Below are 18,914 nucleotides of genomic sequence, written 5' to 3'. Positions count from 1 at the left end.
GATCAAACTGTGTATCCAAACTTGCCCTGAATGATGGCTCTAACAGAGCTTCAGAAGTCCTCCCAGGAGGATAAACATTTGAGAAGCACACCATAAATCCTGCCTTCAGGGCAAACGAAAACCAGGTTTGGCTTTAAGAAAAGTCTGATTGTCAATGAGGGGCCCACCCAAAGCCCAGGCCAAACCTTACACAACACGTATACTTGCTGTTGAGACTCGAATATAGCTTTTCACAGGTACTTACTGAGGATCGACCAAGACTTAAAAACAGAGAAGCTGTAATTGCTGTCATAGTTTCTAAATCTTATTTGGTAGACATACCAAGAAAGATAACACGCTCACACACTCATAAGAGTGCTATAAATGCATGAACAGTTTAAAAGTATTAATGCTTTCAGTTAAAAAGTGAGATGCAGATTTGACAGTTTCTGCAGTAACAATGATTTATTAAATTAAGTAAGTGTAGTGACAGTTGATAAATTAATATTTTAACACAGCTAAGCCATCTGAGCAAGATAAACTCTTAAAAAAAACCCTTCCTTTCAGAGTTTTGATAAGTGTGATTTTTGTTTTTTAAGAATTAAACATCAGTGTGCCTGACATGGTGCATTTGGTTAATACCATTTTTTAAAATCCTCTTTAGCTCCGTTGCTGGCTAGAATATAAGGAGGGATGATCATACAAGACAACTGGCACCATACTCCAACAGAAATACAGTTAAGCTGTGTTACAACTGCCCTGCCCCCACTGAACTCATGCCAATTACAGTCTATCCGAGTGCACATGTCAATATCGCTGTCAATGATTCAATGCAGATTTTGTTTGAGCATAATTCCTTTTTTGATATTCTCAATCTAATCACCTTAGGACTCAAGCTGATCTGCTTACATGTGTAATCTCTAGCATGTTATTCCATCTGCAGCTATGAGCCAGGCCATAGTGCTAATTCCACGTCTCACATTTTACCATGCCACACAGCTAAGACCGATTTTACAGTTATGGAAACGCAGACTTCTGACCTCATTATATAGCTGTATTTCCTTGTAACTAGTTGTCTTACTACTGGTTAAAATAAAGGGTGGATAAGACCAACTGTACTGCTATGGAAGACTGCTGGATACTGCAGCTGGCACTCAAAGTTGCTACCTAAGCTAGGTACACATGAATCTCATTGCCAGTGCTGTTATTTGCTCAACCTGTCAGTCGCTTTAATTTGGGCTTTACTTGTGTGTATGAAAATACAGTAATATACACTAGTACGTGAAAATAATATCACTTAAGGCAGCGGTCCCCAACAAATTCAGAAACATGTATTCAGATTGTTAGTTAAAAATCATTTTTAGTTTTAAGCAATTTTTTTTGACACATTTCTAAAATATTTGTGTGTTCTTAGTTGTGTTTTTTGTTTGAGCAGTGGAGAAACAGAGCATTTACCCCATTACAACTTTTTCTGTTATTTCTGCAGGGGTGCTTTAGAGCATTAGTAAGAGGGAGGTAGTCACAGGTCAACCATGCTCTGCAATGCAGTCCAGCAGGATGCTGTTCAAATATCATTGTGGAGCGAAACAGGATGAAAGTCAACAAACTGTTTTTGTAAACAAATCCTACGACTGACAAGCAGTGAAATTTAAAGGCTGTAAGTTGCAAATCAATTTCAATATGCAATATAAATGGCACAGCAGTGTAATAAACTGTTTTACCTCTTCTTCCACCACTAACAATAACTAATTACTATAATAACTAATTGGTATACTGACTACAGTAGCTATCTATGAGTCAATTTTTAATGCTGCATTTTGTCTGAGTGGTTAGGACACTCCACTGGCCAGTAATCATGTGTGCATCTGCTTTTTGACAGGGAGGAGGAACAGTGACCCCTTCATTCTGTTTTCCTCAAGGACCTTAAGAAGTGCTGAAAAGCTTGTGCGAGGGTGCAAACTGGCACACAGACGAGAAAGGAAAAGACATGTCAAAACTAAGGAGGGACAAACAGGCAGAGATAAAGAAGAGCAAAAAATAAGAAAGACTCCATTAGACAAAAAAATAGAGATACTGGGTCTGGCATGTAGCATGCACTGCAAAGTGCTGCTGCAGAATGGTGTGCTTTTTCAAGATGGAGGCATTGAAGACCAACCCTATAACATTTGAACCTTTTTTTATTTTATTTTTTTGGTATCACCTTATCTGCATTTGGGCTTCACCATGACTGAAAGGACCAAAGAGTGCAGGACTTTAAATCTTCTAATTGGAAAAAAGCCTTAATACAAGCAAGGTAATGTTTTTCCCTGCTAGGTAACCTAGAATTTCACTTAATCATTCAAGCAGAAACTTGCATACTTATTAAACTGATTTTACCAACACTTCCCATCTTGCAGCTCATGTCTCATGTCTCCACTCATACACTCTTTCAGGAATGCCGATCTCAAGTGACAGAAGTTCACAGGAATGAAGGAGGCAATTTTACGGAACTTGTCTTTTTGCATCTCACCAGAAATCTAGAAACAGCACTTCTGTCTTAATGTGCCAGTCCTGCTGGCACTGAAGGCCACAGTGTGAAAACCAAAAACTACAGATGTTTGGCAGTGAGAGGTTGAGTGCAAACAGAAGAACTATAATTAGAAGTTCTGCTTCATCTAGATGGTCAGTATAGCACCAAGCCCCCCGAGTGTTCTTCATAAAGTTACTGGTCACACTTAAAACCCTTCTTCAATCAGCTTCACTGTCTAATTAAGTTTTTTGGGTTGACTATGTGTCTTCTTAGTTGGATGGTCAGAAGATTTGCATTTACTATAAACCAGCGGTCCCCAAACTTTTTTGCACCACAGACCGATTTATGTCCGACTATTTTCACGGACAGGCCTTTAAGGTGTTGCAGATAAATGCAACAAAATAAAACCAGTACCGGCACCAACAAAAAGAAAATTTAATCATAATACACAGGAAAAGACCCAGGGAAACAGAGTTAATGATAAAAACGATAAAAAATAAAAACATAAATTTCACACGTGATCTTCAACTCTCGTGGCCCGGTGTCGGTCTGTGACTCGGGGGTTGGGGACCTCTGCTATAAACCAAAGAAAAGCTGTGCCTGTATTTGAGCCTGAGCCTCTAATGACAAAATCAAATGTTTTACTTAACCTCTGTATTGTGTTCATATTTTTGCTATTTAGCCAATATTAGCAGGTCTGATGGACCCACATTATTGCGTTACTAAATCAAACATCATAACAATTTATGTAAAAATACTTTACTTTTAAAGGCTAGCAATTCCTTAGCAGGTAGAGCAGGTCGCCTTCTAGTCAGAAGGTTGGTGGTTCAACCCCTGGCTGCTACAGCCATGCCTTAGTATCCTCGGGGAAGATACTGAACCCAAAGTTGCTGTCTGTTCAGTGCACGAGTGTGTCTGAATTTTAGATAGAAAGCACTTAAGCATATAAATAAAGTGCTTGGATGAATGATGTTGTTTAAAGCACTTTGACTGCTCAAGTGCAGCCAGGTTTTTCGAACAATATTTAATTTAAAGAAACAGAGATGATAAGAAAGGTATGGGTGGAGAAAAAAAAGGTTTTCCTGAAAAAATATAAATGAAGCAATGTTTCAGATCATTACTAATAAAACTAATATTACTTCTTTGATGTGAATTAGAAATGGACCCTAATTATGTCAGTGTATACCACTCAGCTACATTGAACAAATAAACTATTTGGGCCAATCTTCACATTTCCTATTTATTTTTCTTTATGCGTATTTACCTAACATATTTTAAGGTGGTGGAGAAGTGATGGTAATTAACTCTATTTACTAAGGAAAAAAGCTAAAAGTATCTCGCCCTATATGAAAAAGCAATTGTTTACTGTTTTTGCAGTGGCTTTGAGGCAGAGCTCTCAGGAGTGAGCATGAATTTCAGATCCTTTGGATTTGCATGGAAATGCTGTTCCACATCCTTTATATAGTACATCAGTCCAATGACTGTAAAAGGCAACCACAAAAGTAAAGGAAGGTCTTATTTTTCAAGCTATTAGCTCGTGTTCACACATTGGCTAGCACGGCAACTTAACAGATTAAAAATATGAATAATAATTCAGTTGCTGTATTTTTAATCACATCAGGCTATTCTGAATGGCAAAGCAAAAAGTCTTTTGAGTGGTATTTAAACTAATTAAAGATATCAACACTACAACAATAATTGTTAGTTAAGTTATTACAAGAGTGCATATAGAGAAAAACTGTATTTGATGGGAATCGAGGACCAGTTCCTGCAGAGAACCTGTTCCGGGTAGTTCAATTACTTGGTTCTACTTGCACTTGTGCTACTATCAGATGATTTCAGTGGATGTGCTGGAGGAGGAAAATAGTGGCACAGTCCACAGCATGGATATTTACAATACTTTAAATATTTGTTTTTATTGCACAGAATGACAACAGTGCAATGGTAAAGTGAAAACTCCAGCCAGAACAGAAACTGCATTATGTTGCTAACACAACTTCTGCTCTTTGCAATCATCTGCACAGACAGCATGCTAATGCTAAGCTAGCTAAGAACCCAGAGTGATGTTAAAGCTGAGTGAATGCCGACCGCAGCCCAACAGCCAGACCCTGAACTTCAACGTGTAACAAACTGCTGAGCAGTCAGACTATGTTTCTACGTGATCACGTTTCTAAAGTAGAATCACTGTGGCGATCGCTTTGAAGTCCCTTTATGCTAGTTTTTATCTTTGCCGTGTGTTCACACCTAATTACTGAGAGACAGATCCTGTATGTGTGTCCTCATTAGGCGAGGGATTTGTGTTGCTATACGTTAACATTATGAGATGATGCATTTCAGGTCATATTACAGAAATGTGGAAGTAATGTAACAAACAGTGTAACAAATGACCTTCTCCTTTGAGTAATTAAGCAACGTACAGCATTACTTTAAAGAAAAGTGTTCTGTGTCGTATTTGTAATTCATTACTTTTTCTGAGTAACCACCCCAACACTGATCACAACAAAGAGAGGAAATACCTCCAACATGTACAGACATTTGCCTACACAGCATAATTTAATGAATGTAATCTCTTTGATATGCTGCTTAGTGATGGTTGTAACTCTCAAAGCAGAGCCAACGAGAACCCAGTGAGAATCAGTAAAACAATCCATAAAGAATAGAATCAATAACTGATGTTGATAGAATCAGAATCGCTAAATTCTTATCAATTCCCTTCCCTACTTATATCCTTCCCTAGGAAGTCTAAACACCGAAGGCACCATCCAACTTCTAGTGACTGCATGCTTACATACCATTGTTCGGTATACTCACTTTTGCAGAAATTAGTCTTCTGTCAGTGTTTCTAACTTCCAGGGTATTTTAGCCACATACCATAATAACACATAGCATGGTACTATTTTTAAAATAACCTGGCTTTTTTTGTATAAGACTGTTGTCATAACGACCTCCACAAATACTGGCTACACCTAAACTGCTTTATCTTTTTCTTCTTAGTGGAAAAACAAAGGAAACACTGTAACATATTCAGCAGTATATTCAACACATTAAAAGCACTTCATTTTCAAACAGCTTGACCACTTTAATAAATTTTCTGTCTAAGAAAATGTAACAAAGTCAACTTCAGCACATCCGTTTTGTGAAGCTTAGTTTTAGCAATATATTCTGGAAAACTGGCATGCTTGTCAGCTGTCCCCTGTACACCACTGACTGTCTGACTACAGCGATGATCGGAGCCGTGTGGTTCATGCTTGGTACAGTGACAGGATGTTAACAGACAGTGAAGGAGTAACAGGCAGAGAGAAAGGAGGCTAAGTTAGGAGCCTGAGGCTTCTAAACACTGCTGGGAAAGAGGATGAAGAACCAAGACAAAACAAACGCAACGCTGATGAGACTGAACTTGGGGGGTGGGGGACAGGGGCTGCAGGACCGTATCTGATCTGTCTGTTACCACAGCAACAAGCATCTTCATATGCTGTCTGATTAAGTGAGTTGACGAGTGCTAGAACTGCCACATGAAGGCAAGAATATTCTCATCTGTGAAGCCCTGTGAGTGTTAACACTCAGCTTGGTTTGTGCGCAGGTATTCTTTTCTAGAAGTGCAGCAAATCTGTGACACTGCATGTACAAGAGGGGACGCAGTGCTCTGCACAACTTTTTCAAGTCAAGTTCTTACAAAAGAGCCACAGTGTAACCAATCAGAAACCACAAATACTGTCAGTTGAACCACAACATTAACATTAACAATCCCAGTACAGCTTTATGTTTTAACTCTTTCAAATGGCTGAAATCAAATCACTTTAGACAAGTAGAAAACAGAACATCTCCTGTTTCTCAAATGTGAGAACTTTTTTCTATTACATCTTTGTGACACAGAAGGATATGTATGGTTTCTGGACTGTTGCCTAGGTGAAACTAGTAGTCTAAAGAATCATATCAGCTCTGCAAATTCTGACTGATTTGTTAGACTATGAATTATAGCAGAACTGTATTTTAGTGATGCTCTATGGCTACTACAGGCAGCAGAGACACAGATATAGAAAGTGCTGTGCAATCAATTTTTTTTACCCTAAAATCTTCATTTGTAAAAATGTTTGTGGTGGGGCGTGGTCTGCCCGTAATCACGCCCGCTGGGTCAAAACACGGGGACTCAGGTGTGTGTGGTGTTGTTGTGGTGAGTAGGGCAATAAAGATGGCTCTGAATGATGATCTGTGGTCCCGCCGTGCCTTATTCTCACCACAATGTTCATTACATATTATTTGAGATGTAATGTCTATTGCACAGTACATTTGACATATGTATTTACTGGCTATGTGACCGAAAATCTGATTCAGCAATATTATCAAGTTGCTTACTCAATTGCTTATAATTAGCAAAACCCTGCAACCTTCTGCAGTGTTTATCTTTTGAAGTGTTCAGTGCCAGCCCTACATTTCCCTGCTATTAGATTATTTTTCCCTCCACCATTAGGCTAAGCACTGCTAAATCCATCTTAAAAAGGGGAAGGACTAATCATTATGGAAACAGACATAAACAAAAATGAGAGTTTGCTAGCTTAATATTTTGCACAATGCATTTTGATAATAACTAGTATCGGAGCTCAGGGAATTCATGTGTTTTTTAAACCTGGGTATTTGAACACATATGCTCTAACGTTCCCCACACATTTTTCACATCCACCCCAGTGGCGTTCCATCAGGACAAGCAAGGCGGTGCTTGCCTAGTATAAAAAATTAAAAGAGACATCAGTTAAAATCAAAGTGAAAATGTGTTTCCATAATGATCTTAAACACCACAGTCATAAGGTTTCTCACCTGTTTGCAACTATTCTTTATATTATTGCCAAATTGTGGTCACAACTCTTAGCTAATGCCAATGCTCCCCATTTCTCACAAAAACATGACAAAATATCGGTGCTTGGGAAGAAGAGAAAACATATGGACACATTATATATTTAATGTCAAGGGAAATGAGACGCTTTATGAAACGTGTGCAGGAACTATCAGTAAAAACACGACAAGCTAAGACGTTATATTTTTATTCAGCTGAATCAACTTTAGTTTTGTCTGTGACAGGCTTGTGCAATTTAGTTGACTAGACTGAAACTAAAAGAATTTAGATGATTAAATTATTAAATTATGATTGCACCTAAATAACATGTTAGCAAAAACACTATTAAAACTACATCAAAATTTGTGTCAAAATTAACAATGCTGTGGAAACAGAGCTAGCATTTGAAAGAAAAGGAGCTTCTGTGAATTATCATTGTAACAAATAGGTTTTCTCTTACTGGTCATCTTGGCCAACATGTTTAATGTAGAATAGTTAAAGTGCAATGTCAGAACGTTTTCATTAATTCCATTAGCACGTGAGGAAAGAAAACCCTGATAATGGACAGATGGCTTCGGCTCCTACAATCTCTGCTTTAATAAAACAAGCAAGTTGATCTACTGCAGGCTCAGCCAGAACTTTCAAAATAGTTGAGAAGCTGAGAAATCACTTGGTTGAATAAATTTACAAAGTTTAACCAGCTGTTTTGCTAATACACCACCTTCACCCTGTCTTTCAGCTGTGATTTGATTTATTTTTAATATATCTAATTATATATTATCCATCCATCCATCCATCCATTCGCTTCCGCTTATCCTTTTCAGGGTCGCGGGGGGCGCTGGAGCCTATCCCAGCTGTCATAGGGCGAGAGGCGATATATTATATACCTCTTTTTTTTTTTTTAATCAATGCATAGCCCTGCTTTTCTGAGTTTTTTAACATATAGATGAGGTAGGATGTTAAATATAGCAGCTGGGATTGGCTCTAGCCCCACCCGTAACCCTGATAAGGATAAGTGGAAGAGAATGCATGGATATGTTTAGATAGTTGTCGTTAAATAATTATAGATCAGTGCATAAATATGTATATATATTAACGTAACAAGGGACTGCATATGTATATATTAGGCTGTAACCAGAACAAAAATATATCATGAAGTAATTAGAAGTAGGAATTAATACGAGTACGCATCCTCCTAATGATTGGAGGAATGGCTTTTAATGATTTTCTTTTAACTGTAAAGCAGACATCTTTAATGACTAAAAAACAAGAATTGCTGCACAACATAACATTTATTTTGGATTTTTTTTAATCCACACATGATCAAAAGGACAAACACAGTCTAAAGTACAAACACACACCCTCACTAACATCAGGCTAAGTGTCACCTTGACCAGATGTTTTTGGTAGCCATCAAAAAGTTTCTTGCTGGATTTTAAACTCTGTGCCTCAGCATCCACAGACCTCGTTTTGTGATTTTTATAATATCACAAAATATCTCTACCAAATGACTGTGGAATATTTAGTAGCAAGGACTGGACTTGTTGCACAGGTCACATCCTACCACAGTATCATGCTGGAGTTCACTGAGCTCCTGAGAGCGACCGATGCCTATTATTGGTATATTTTTGGGGACAATATGATCTTTTCTTCTATGAACTAATCAAATAGAATGACTGACTGTACCTTTAAAATAAAAGATTTAAAATTGATATCTTCAAAGTGGCCTGTTTACAGTACTACAATACTTTATTAGGTTTACATCTAACCCTTGTGTTGATGTAGCACATGCAGCCTATTCACAGAATCTACATTATTAGGCATTTCAGCATCTGTTATGCAAACACTCTTTTATGTGTTCAGTGCATCCACAGGCTAAGAAATAACAATCTAAAAGACTTATCGATTTGCATTCATTATTTTGCATCTTTGAGGGTTGATCTGTTCAGTTTGTTTCTATTTCTGCTCAGTTTTGTTTTTCCATTTCATCCATTTGTGTCTCATTGTACCTCTGTACTTTTGTCATAGTTGTTTTGACTGCATTGTGCCTTTTTCAGTCGTTTTTTATGTGAGTCTTAGTTCCAGTTTGCTTTGCCTGTCTTTGGTATTTTCTTTTACGTGTCTTTGTATTAAGTGTGCATCTCTTTAGAAATGTTTTCATATTTTTATGTTAAACCTGTTTGTTTTATTTCTGAGACATAAAGAAAAGCAGAATCATTTTTGTTACTTTGTCTGCCTTTGAGTTTGAGTTTGTGAATGTCAAGAGACAGTCATTTGTATCAATTTGTGTTAAGTGTGCATCTTTCTTCAGCTCAAGAACAATCAGAAATCTTGGATTTCCATCGACAAGTGTAGCGCAATTCCTTCAAAGACTGTCAAAAAGTCTATATAAGAAGGTAATAATATTTCACACATACACAACAAAGGTATGACTTTGTACTTGTACTGTCTATTCAGTTATTGTTTCACACTGGCTTTACACTGAACCGCCTGAATAATGCATGATGTCAGATGCTTCTTACCGTTGACAGTTAGATGCACCCAGCTGCCGTTGTGGAAGGTGTCATACTGCTGCTCCAACATCAGCACCTTACACTCATACCAGCCGTGGTCGTCTGAACGCACATCCTCTATCCGCAGGGAGGACTTGCCATGCAGACTGGCCCGGCCTGGCCAAGAGGCGAAGCGGGAAGAGGACACGGAGGCGAGAAGGATGGTTGGATTGAATTTCATAAGGAAAATGAAGGAAAGGAAAGAAGGTGAGAGGTGAATGAAGAGAAGAGAGAAGAGGAACACCGAATGAATGTTAAAGCAACATCAGCCTTTGAACGACTCAGATATAAATATGCAGGGATCACATAGTGCTGACACTGACGTTCTCTATACTTTAGTTTAGAGCCATTTCTAAACAAAGATACTAAAGCACTGTTAATCTGCAAAATAACATGGAAGCAGAGCAACAAGTGCGATAGCTGTGTCTATCACTTACAGGCACAGCTAAAATTGTTGCTCCCACTAAATTGCCAGTTTTCAGCCAGCTCCCAGATGTTGGGAGTCACCTCCTTCTACTGGATCTGCACTATGAACGTGCTCCTTTCATTTGATTGCAGAGTGTCACAAAGACATGCGCTTTCTTCACAAAAACTGACTTGTACGGTTTCCACATTTTTTGACAGCTGAAATATTTTCTTTTGCTTACAAACTGTTAAGCAAGTTTTGAAAATGTAAAATAGATCAAATTTTAGTCTGTCTGACATTTTCACACACTCTCCAAAATCATCCCAAGCAGGTATTCACTCATTCAATCATTCATTCATTTGGCACATCAGCACTCTTCATATCCATCTTCTGGGTTTTAAGTTTGCTTAGTCTTTTGTTCATTTCTTGCAGATTATTGAGATACTAAAGTTTAGTTTGGAGAGTCTTTGGGTTTTGTTATGTTTCTAGTTCTTGTTTAATTTCGTTCCCTTCTGTGCCCGCTCTGTCTTAGTCTCTCCTTGCTGTGTCCTCCCCTTCATCCCCAGTGTGTTGTCTATAATGACGCTCTTTTTCTGTTCCCTTCTCGCTCCCTCTCTGCATCTGTCTCCCTCTCTGTCTTACTTGTCCCTAACTCTCCAGCTCACTCTCTGTTGTCTCAGCTTCCTGGCTCTCTCATTCTTTCAGCTTTGTCATGTCCGTCTGCCATGTGTCTGCTATTGTATTCCCACGTCAAGGCAAGGCAAGGCAAGGCAAGTTTATTTGTATAGCACAATTCAACAACAAGGTGATTCAAAGTGCTTTACAGAGACATTAGAAACAAGAACAAATAAAAAGCATGATTTAAAATTGAATAAAACAAGCAAATAAACTAACTAACTAGTTAACAAACAAACAAACAAACAAACAACAGTATATAAAATCAAAACAGATAAAATCAGAACAGTAGATAAAATCAGTAGTTAAATGTAAGTTTTGAAATTTAAGCTTAAAGTGTGGATTTGGTGCTTTATTCAAATGCAGCTGAGAACAGGTGAGTCTTCAACCTGGATTTAAATAAACTGAGTGTTTCAGCTGATCTGAGGCTTTCTGGGAGTTTGTTCCAGATATAAGGAGCATAAAAGCTGAATGCAGCTTCTCCGTGTCTGGTTCTGACTCTGGGAACTGATAAAAGACCGGATCCAGATGACCTGAGGGATCTGGATGGTTCATACTGGGTCAGGAGGTCATTGATGTATTTTGGTCCTAAACCATTCAGAGCTTTATAGGCCAGCATCAGAACTTTAAAGTCTATCCTCTGACGGACAGGCAGCCAGTGTAAGGACCTCAGAGCTGGACTGATGTGGTCCACTTTTTTGGTCTTAGTGAGGACTCGAGCAGCAGAGTTCTGAATGAGCTGTAGTTGTCTGACTGATTTTTTAGGTAGACCTGTAAAGATGCTGTTACAGTAATCAAGCCTACTAAAGATGAATGCATGGACTAGTTTTTCCAGGTCCTGTTGAGACATCAGATCTTTTATCCTTGATATATTCTTGAGGTGATAGTAAGCTGACTTTGTTATTGTCTTAATGTGTTTTTCTAAGTTTAGGTCTGCATCCATCACTACACCCAAATTTCTCGCCTGGTTTGTGGTTTTTAGATGTATAGATTGAAGTTCTCTGGTGACCTGTAATCGTTTTTCTTTGGCGCCAAAGACTATTACCTCAGTTTTGTTTTTGTTTAGCTGGAGAAAATTGTGGCACAACCAGTCATTGATTTCCTCAATGCATTTACCAAGAGCCTGTACAGGGCCTCGGTCTCCTGGTGACATTGTGATATATATTTGTGTGTCATCTGCATAGCTGTGATAGTTTATTTTGTTGTTGTTTATAATCTGTGCCAGTGGGAGCATGTAGATGTTAAACAGAAGGGGTCCCAAGATGGAACCTTGGGGAACTCCACATGTGATACTTGTCTGCTCAGATGTGAAGTTACCTATTGATACAAAGTATTTCCTGTTTTCTACGTATGTTTTGAACCAGTTTAGTACAGTTCCTGAAAGACCTGTCCAGTTCTCCAGTCGTTTGAGTAATATGTTGTGGTCAACTGTATCAAATGCTGCACTGAGATCCAGTAAAACTAGGACTGACATTTTTCCACTGTCTGTATTCAGACATATGTCATTAAACACTTTGGTCAGAGCGGTTTCAGTGCTGTGGTTCTGTCTAAAACCTGACTGGAAGGCATCGTAGCAATTATTCTGTTTTAAGAAGTAACTGAGCTGTTGAGAAACTGCTTTTTCAATGATCTTACTTAAAAACGGGAGATTTGAGATCGGCCTGTAGTTGTTCATTTGTGTCTTGTCAAGATTGTCCTTTTTCAGTATAGGTTTGATTACAGCAGTTTTTAGTGATTCTGGAAACACACCTGATAATAAAGAAAAGTTGACGATCTGTAACAGGTCTGACTCTAAAGTCTTTGAGACCTTTTTGAAAAAACTTGTTGGCAGGACATCTAAACAGCAGGAGGAGGAGTTCAGTTGACCTAAGATGTCCTCCAGGTCTTTGCTGTTAATAGGTTGAAACTGTTTCATGGTGTTTAAACAGTTTTTTGGTGGACACAGTACATATCCTGGATCTGCTGTTGATGTACCAATTGCTTGTCTAATTTTTTGGATTTTTTCAGTGAAGAATTTGGCAAAGTCATTGCAGGCCATGGTCGAATGAAGTTCAGCTGCCACTGACACAGGAGGGTTTGTTAGCCTGTCAACTGTAGAAAATAAGACCCGAGCATTATGGCTGTTTTTAGTGATGATGTCAGAGAAGTAGGACCTCCTTGCATTCCTCAGTTGTAAATTATAATTGTGAAGTTTCTCTTTATAAATGTCATAATGAACCTGGAGGTTTGTTTTTCTCCATCTGCGCTCAGCTTTCCTACACTCTCTTTTTTCATTTTTCACCAGTGTGGAGTTTCTCCATGGAGACTTTTTCCTTCCAGAGATAACCTTCACCTTAATGGGAGCAATAGTGTCCATTACATTTAACATGTTAGCATTGAAGCTATTGACGAGCTCATTGACTGACCCTCTGGACAGGTCAGGTGTTAATGGGAAGACCTGGTTAAAAATTGCACTACTGTGTTCAGTTATACACCGTTTTGTGATCACTGTTGTTGATATATTTGTGTGGGCTGAGATTTTACTTTCAAAGAAAACACAGTAATGATCAGACAGGCCCACATCAGACACAGTAACCTTTGAAATGCTCAGGCCTTTGGAGATCAGTAGGTCAAGAGTGTGTCCTCTATTATGTGTGGCCTCTGTTACATGCTGAGTCAGCCCAAAGTTGCCCAGAGTGTTACTCAGGTCTTTAGTCCCTTTGTCCTGAGGGTTGTCCACATGAATGTTAAAATCCCCAGCAATAATTACACAGTCAAAATCAACACAGATCACAGACAGCAGTTCACTGAGGTCATTAAAAAAGTCTGTGCAGTATTTGGGAGGCCTGTAAACATTAAGAAACACAACTTTGGATGGGGCCTTCAGCTGTAAAGCCACATATTCAAAAGACTGAAAACTTCCAGGAGATAGCTGCTTACATTGAAATGATTCATTAAATAAGACAGCAACCCCTCCTCCTCTCCTGCTCGCCCTGACCTCACTGATAAAACTGTAGTTAGGAGGGGTCGTCTCGATGAGAACAGCTCCACTGTTACTTTGGTCCAACCAAGTTTCAGTTAAAAACATAAAATCAAGGCTGTGCTCAGTGATTAAATCATTAATTAAAAATGTTTTCCCAGCTAAAGATCTAACGTTTAATAAAGCCAACTTAAGTGTTTTAGAGGTATTACTTGTCCCCTCGTGTTTGGGAGCAGTCTGTGGCACACAAGGTATGTTTACTATGTTTAAAGATCTTTTAGAGTGCAGCTCTCTGTGTTTTGACCAGGCCACATGTCTCCTGTCACCTAAAAGTACAGAAATTTTAAAACCTTCTAGTAAACAGGGTCCCAGCTTCTCCTGGGAAAAGTCATCACTGCCATAATCCTCACAGCCCGGACCCTTCACACATCACACATCAGACTGCGGAGACAGGGCATGAAGAGGAACTAAGGGGGGCGAGGCTGGGCAATGTGACTTCGATTGCTCTGTTGAGGGTGGGGCTCGATGGCGAACCTTTGGCCGCTCTGGTGGGGGGTTTATGGGGGACAAAAAGGGATTGGGACGGGGGGTAGATCTGAGCCCAGCATTGACCCGCTCCATCATCTCCTCAGTGAATTTCAGGTGTGGGGAGGAAGGAGAAAGGGAGGGGGAGGAGGGTGATGGCCTGTCAGGGGTTTGGGGGACTGGGGAAGGTCGTGGTCCCTTGTCCTGGTCGTTGGTGTTGTTGAGAGAGTTGGAGGCAAATAGGGACCCCTCTTCTTGCCTTAGATGTCTCTCCTTTCTGAGGCTCTTCCTCAGATGCCATGGATGTCTCTCCTTTCTGAGGCTCTTCCCGGGTGGGGGCAAATGGAGCTCCTCCTCAAGGTTTCTGCTGGGCTTTGTCTGTTCTTGGAGTACTGTTTGTTCCTCTTTATGAGATAACTCCTCGTTTATCTCAGCCTTGGCACCAAGCACGGATGGATGACGTATGGAATAAAACAAGTTGGAGGTGAACAGTTTCACCCCTGACTTGTTAAAATTAAATCCATTTGCTTTGAACAGATGCCTGCGTTCCCAAAAAATATTAAAGTTGTCGATAAAGTGCACTGAGTGGTCAGCACATGCTGATATAAGCCATTTATTCAGTGTAAACAACCTGCTGAATCTCTCGTCTCCTCCTCTGACCGGCGGTACAGGTCCACTGATGAATACAGCTGCATTCAGAGAGTTTACAGTATTTAATAATCCAGTAAAGTCCCGTTTCAGAACCTCCAACTGTTGTTTGGACACATCGTTTGACCCTGTATGCAGAACAATGTTTGTCACAGTTGGATATTCATCTGCAATTTGAAGAATTCTCTCCTTCAGGTTGTTGACCATATCGTTAGGAAAGCAGAGGACTTCAGTGTTCTTACCGCACATCCTTTGTACATCCTTTACGGCAGAGTCACCCACAATCAGAGTTTCAGGCCTAGCCTTTAGCTTTCCCTGTGGCCTTTCACTTTTCAACAGATTTTCAGACCTTATTTCGCTGCTTTTAGATGGATGGTTGTCCGATATAGATCCAGGGTCCTTTGATAGTGGAGCAAATCTGTTCTGCAGTTTCACATTCAGTTGTTTTGGAGGTTTGTTGTTAACCTTCCTATTCACGGTTGTCCAGTCCTGTTTCCTCCCGTATACAGGGGTAGAAGAGCTTCTCTGTCTCGTAGGAAGTGAAGGCCAGTCGGTTTCAGAGATTTCAGCTCGCTGTGCCCTGCCTGTGATACGTCCTCCCCCTTCCAGGAGACATGATTTATGTCTTTGTTTTGCACCAAGACAGTCTAAGGGGGGATTATCACTTGAGGATTTATAATAATGCACAGAGTCTACTTTCTTGGTCATGTTATCTGTGCTCCTTAGCTGTGTACTAGCTTGCTCATCGCCATTGTTTTGAATCAAAGGCAAGGTTGTTTCATTTCCACACAGTCCATTTACCTCCACGTTTACTTCTAAGCGATGAATTTTTGTCTCCAGTACTGCAATCTTCTGCAGGAGGCTGTGGTAGTCATCTGTGGAGAGGGAAGGCATCTTGTTGCTAGTTAGCCTAGCGGTTAGCACCAGGCTATTGAGGCTGCTCGGTGCCCAGACGCTGTAATCAGGCTTCAGCTGTGTCTAGGCCACAGACACACGGAGCGCTGAGGATAAGGTAACCATAAAATGTTGCTGTTTCTGTTAAGAACACTCTAGTCCTAATGATCTACAAGTGTCCAGAAGTTATCGCAGGTAAGCTCACACGGAAAAAAGGGAAAAAATCAGCATAAAAATCAATAAAAATCAATATAAGAAGCAAAGCATTCAAGAGCAAAGAGATGAAGCGTCCACACTCACAAAGGGGAGGAGCAGAAATGTGAGCTGTGTGTCTGAGTCTGCGTCTCTTTTTACTTCCTGTTTTATTCTGATAGTCACATGTCCTGTGTGCATCATGTTCAGTTTTGCTTCCCCTGTCTCGTCAGTTAGATTATGTCCAGCTGTATCCCCCAAGTGTTTCCTCTTTGCCCTGATTCACTGTGTGTATTTATTGTCTGCATTTCCTTCTGTTCCTTGTCATGATCTCTCTCAATGCTGTGTGTTCTGCCAGCCTAGTGTCTTCTCAGTTTTAGTCTTGTTATCTGTAAACCCACCAATAAAGCTGCCTTCAAGTTTAATTCTGTCTCAGTCCTGCATTTTGGGTCCTATCCTGCCGGCCTCACAGCGCGTCATGACACCTTCACTACATCCATGAATCTTCTCTGTGGCCTTTCTCTGTTCCTCCTGCCTGGTCTCTCCATATTCAACATCCTTTGTCCAATATATCCACTACTTCTCTTCTGCACACCAGCTCCACCTTGCACTAACTTTGTTATCAGATCGCCCAGCTTGAGCTCTTCTTCTCGTGTACTCATTTCTAATCCTGTCAACCCTGCTCAATCCCAATCTTAGCATCTTCAGCTCTGCTGCCTCCAGCTCCACCTTCGGTCTTTATGTTAGTACCATTGTCAGTGGTACAGATGAGCAGGTCTCAATTGTAACTCTTCCATTTCACTTGTGCTGCTATTTAATCTCATCTACTATATAGCTTTAAACTCAAATACCTCTACTCCTTGCATTACACCTCTTAGCTCTTGCAACTCTCTGCCTGTCATTTACATAAATGTTTCACTCAAATAAAATAAGTTACAGTAGCATTGTCCAATCCAAGCTCTCTTTGTCTATTTCACCCTTTTGAAAGACATTTCAAATAGCTCAATCTCTGATACAATTCCTCATGATCTCATTGCACTTCAGCCTTAGCACAGTGGTATGGTGTTTAGCCCTGTCACCTCACAATGAGAAGGTCCTGGGTTCAAACCTAGTCTGGGGTGTTTGTTTGTAGACTTCTGTTTATGTCCTCTTCTTGTCTGTGTGTGTTCTCTCTGGGTACTCTGGCGTTCTCCCACAGTCCAAAGACATGCATGGCATTGCCCGTAAAATGGCTATCTCTCAGTGTTAGCCCTGTTACAGACTGGCATCCTATCCAGCCTGCCTCTCGCCCTATCACAGCTGGCATAGGCTCCAGTCTGGATTCAGGAGAAGGGGAATTAATTTAAAACTCAGCTTTAATGCTGGTAACTTGCACGGGGAAAAAAAGTCCAGAACATTTGCAACATTTGTTTTTCTTTGAGGAATATCAAAGTTTGTGGCATGATGCTTTTTGTGCAATCTTTGGCACTCTGTCATGTGTAGAATTATTATTAACAGGTCATGGTGCTAAATATTTTGGTAATTTTTACAAATATGTACAAAATGTAGATTTGTCCTGCCAATTAAAGTGAGTTACAAACTTCTTAATAATTTCTGGTAATTAATAATGAATGCAGCAATTTGGGGATAAATCAAACTCAGTGTGAGCTGTCATTTTCAAAAGATCCTCATTAAAAAATTAATATTTAGATGTTTTTAAACTGCTGCCAAACCTTTTAAAGCAGAGCAGAAATTAGGTTAAGTAAGCAAGATTAATGCAATTACAATTCTGTCTACTCTATGTCCCTATATAGTGCACGGTCTACTTTCATTTTAACTAAAGTAACCAAAGTGAATTATATAAGATGTACTATGCAACATTTTCTTCATTATGTGCAGTATTTACAGAGTCAGTGCAATTTAACAACCCCCATACAGTAAGGTATGACTAACATGACATACATATATAGTTTTTACACTTGTGGAACACAACAATAAAAGGTAAACTGTAACAAAAGAGAGGAAAGTTGAGTAAGGTGATTTATGCCATGGCAATGAGGCTTAATGGTGTCATGTAGAAAAACTATCTGGTTATTCTGTTGCAATTTATATCCTACATATAGTGTTTAATTAAATGAGTTATACTCAGGCACATTCACCACAGTGCCAACCACTTCCCTGATTTTTCTTGTGTTTGTCAGATACAAAATCCTTAATTTTCACTACATGCGCAGAAATGTCAAATCAGACTCATGGTTAAAGTGTAAAGCATGCACAGGACATCCGGCTGACTACACTAGAAGACGAACACTTCTAGTGAAGACGATGAACACTTTGTTCATTCAAAAGAGAATAATGGTGCCATACAGAGGCCTTACTGTGGCTGAAGCATGTTTTTATCAGAGCCATCTTTATGCCAGGCTTTTACATTTGATGCATGGATGATGTCATCACCATGCAACCCTGCTCTGGCAGATTGTCTTCTGAAACAGTAACGAGGAACCCCATGCCTCCACAGGGCCATGGTTTGCAGTAGTACACCCAGCCCCTGCATATTTAAGCAGCAAACCATGTATAAAAGTACTTCTGATTATTTTAAGGCAGAATTGTCTAATTAGGTTTTGCTCTCTTATGGCCTGGGAAGCAGTGATGGAGTGAGAGAGGAAGTGGAATTTTCCTGTGAAATCTTTTAATTCCAGCCTGGTTGCCTCTCAGGCAAAAATAGTCTGAGGGAGAACCCAAAGTGGCAATCGGGTGTAACCTGTGAA

At 39.7% G+C, this 18,914-nt stretch overlaps 1 protein-coding gene across 4 annotated transcripts in view; it reads right to left on the bottom strand.

Moving 5' to 3' along the window:
* igsf9bb (immunoglobulin superfamily, member 9Bb) overlaps positions 1 to 18,914 on the bottom strand; it is a 144,551-nt gene that overhangs the window by 86,002 nt on the left and 39,635 nt on the right. For all 4 annotated transcript variants that reach the window (XM_086307890.1, XM_086307886.1, XM_086307887.1 and 1 more), the window contains exon 3: positions 9,839 to 9,985. In XM_086307890.1, the coding sequence (XP_086164016.1) occupies positions 9,839 to 9,985 (147 nt within the window). The remainder of the gene's footprint in view (positions 1 to 9,838; positions 9,986 to 18,914) is intronic.

This window comes from Aulonocara sp. 'chitande type north' Nkhata Bay, linkage group LG10, assembly GCF_057382095.1.
Source record: "Aulonocara sp. 'chitande type north' Nkhata Bay isolate Kocher_YH1m ecotype deep benthic linkage group LG10, A_spYH_male_GT1.1, whole genome shotgun sequence".
NCBI lineage: Eukaryota > Metazoa > Chordata > Actinopteri > Cichliformes > Cichlidae > Aulonocara > Aulonocara sp. 'chitande type north' Nkhata Bay.
Note: the sequence above shows the minus strand (reverse complement) of the source record. Positions and strands in the feature narration are given on the sequence as shown.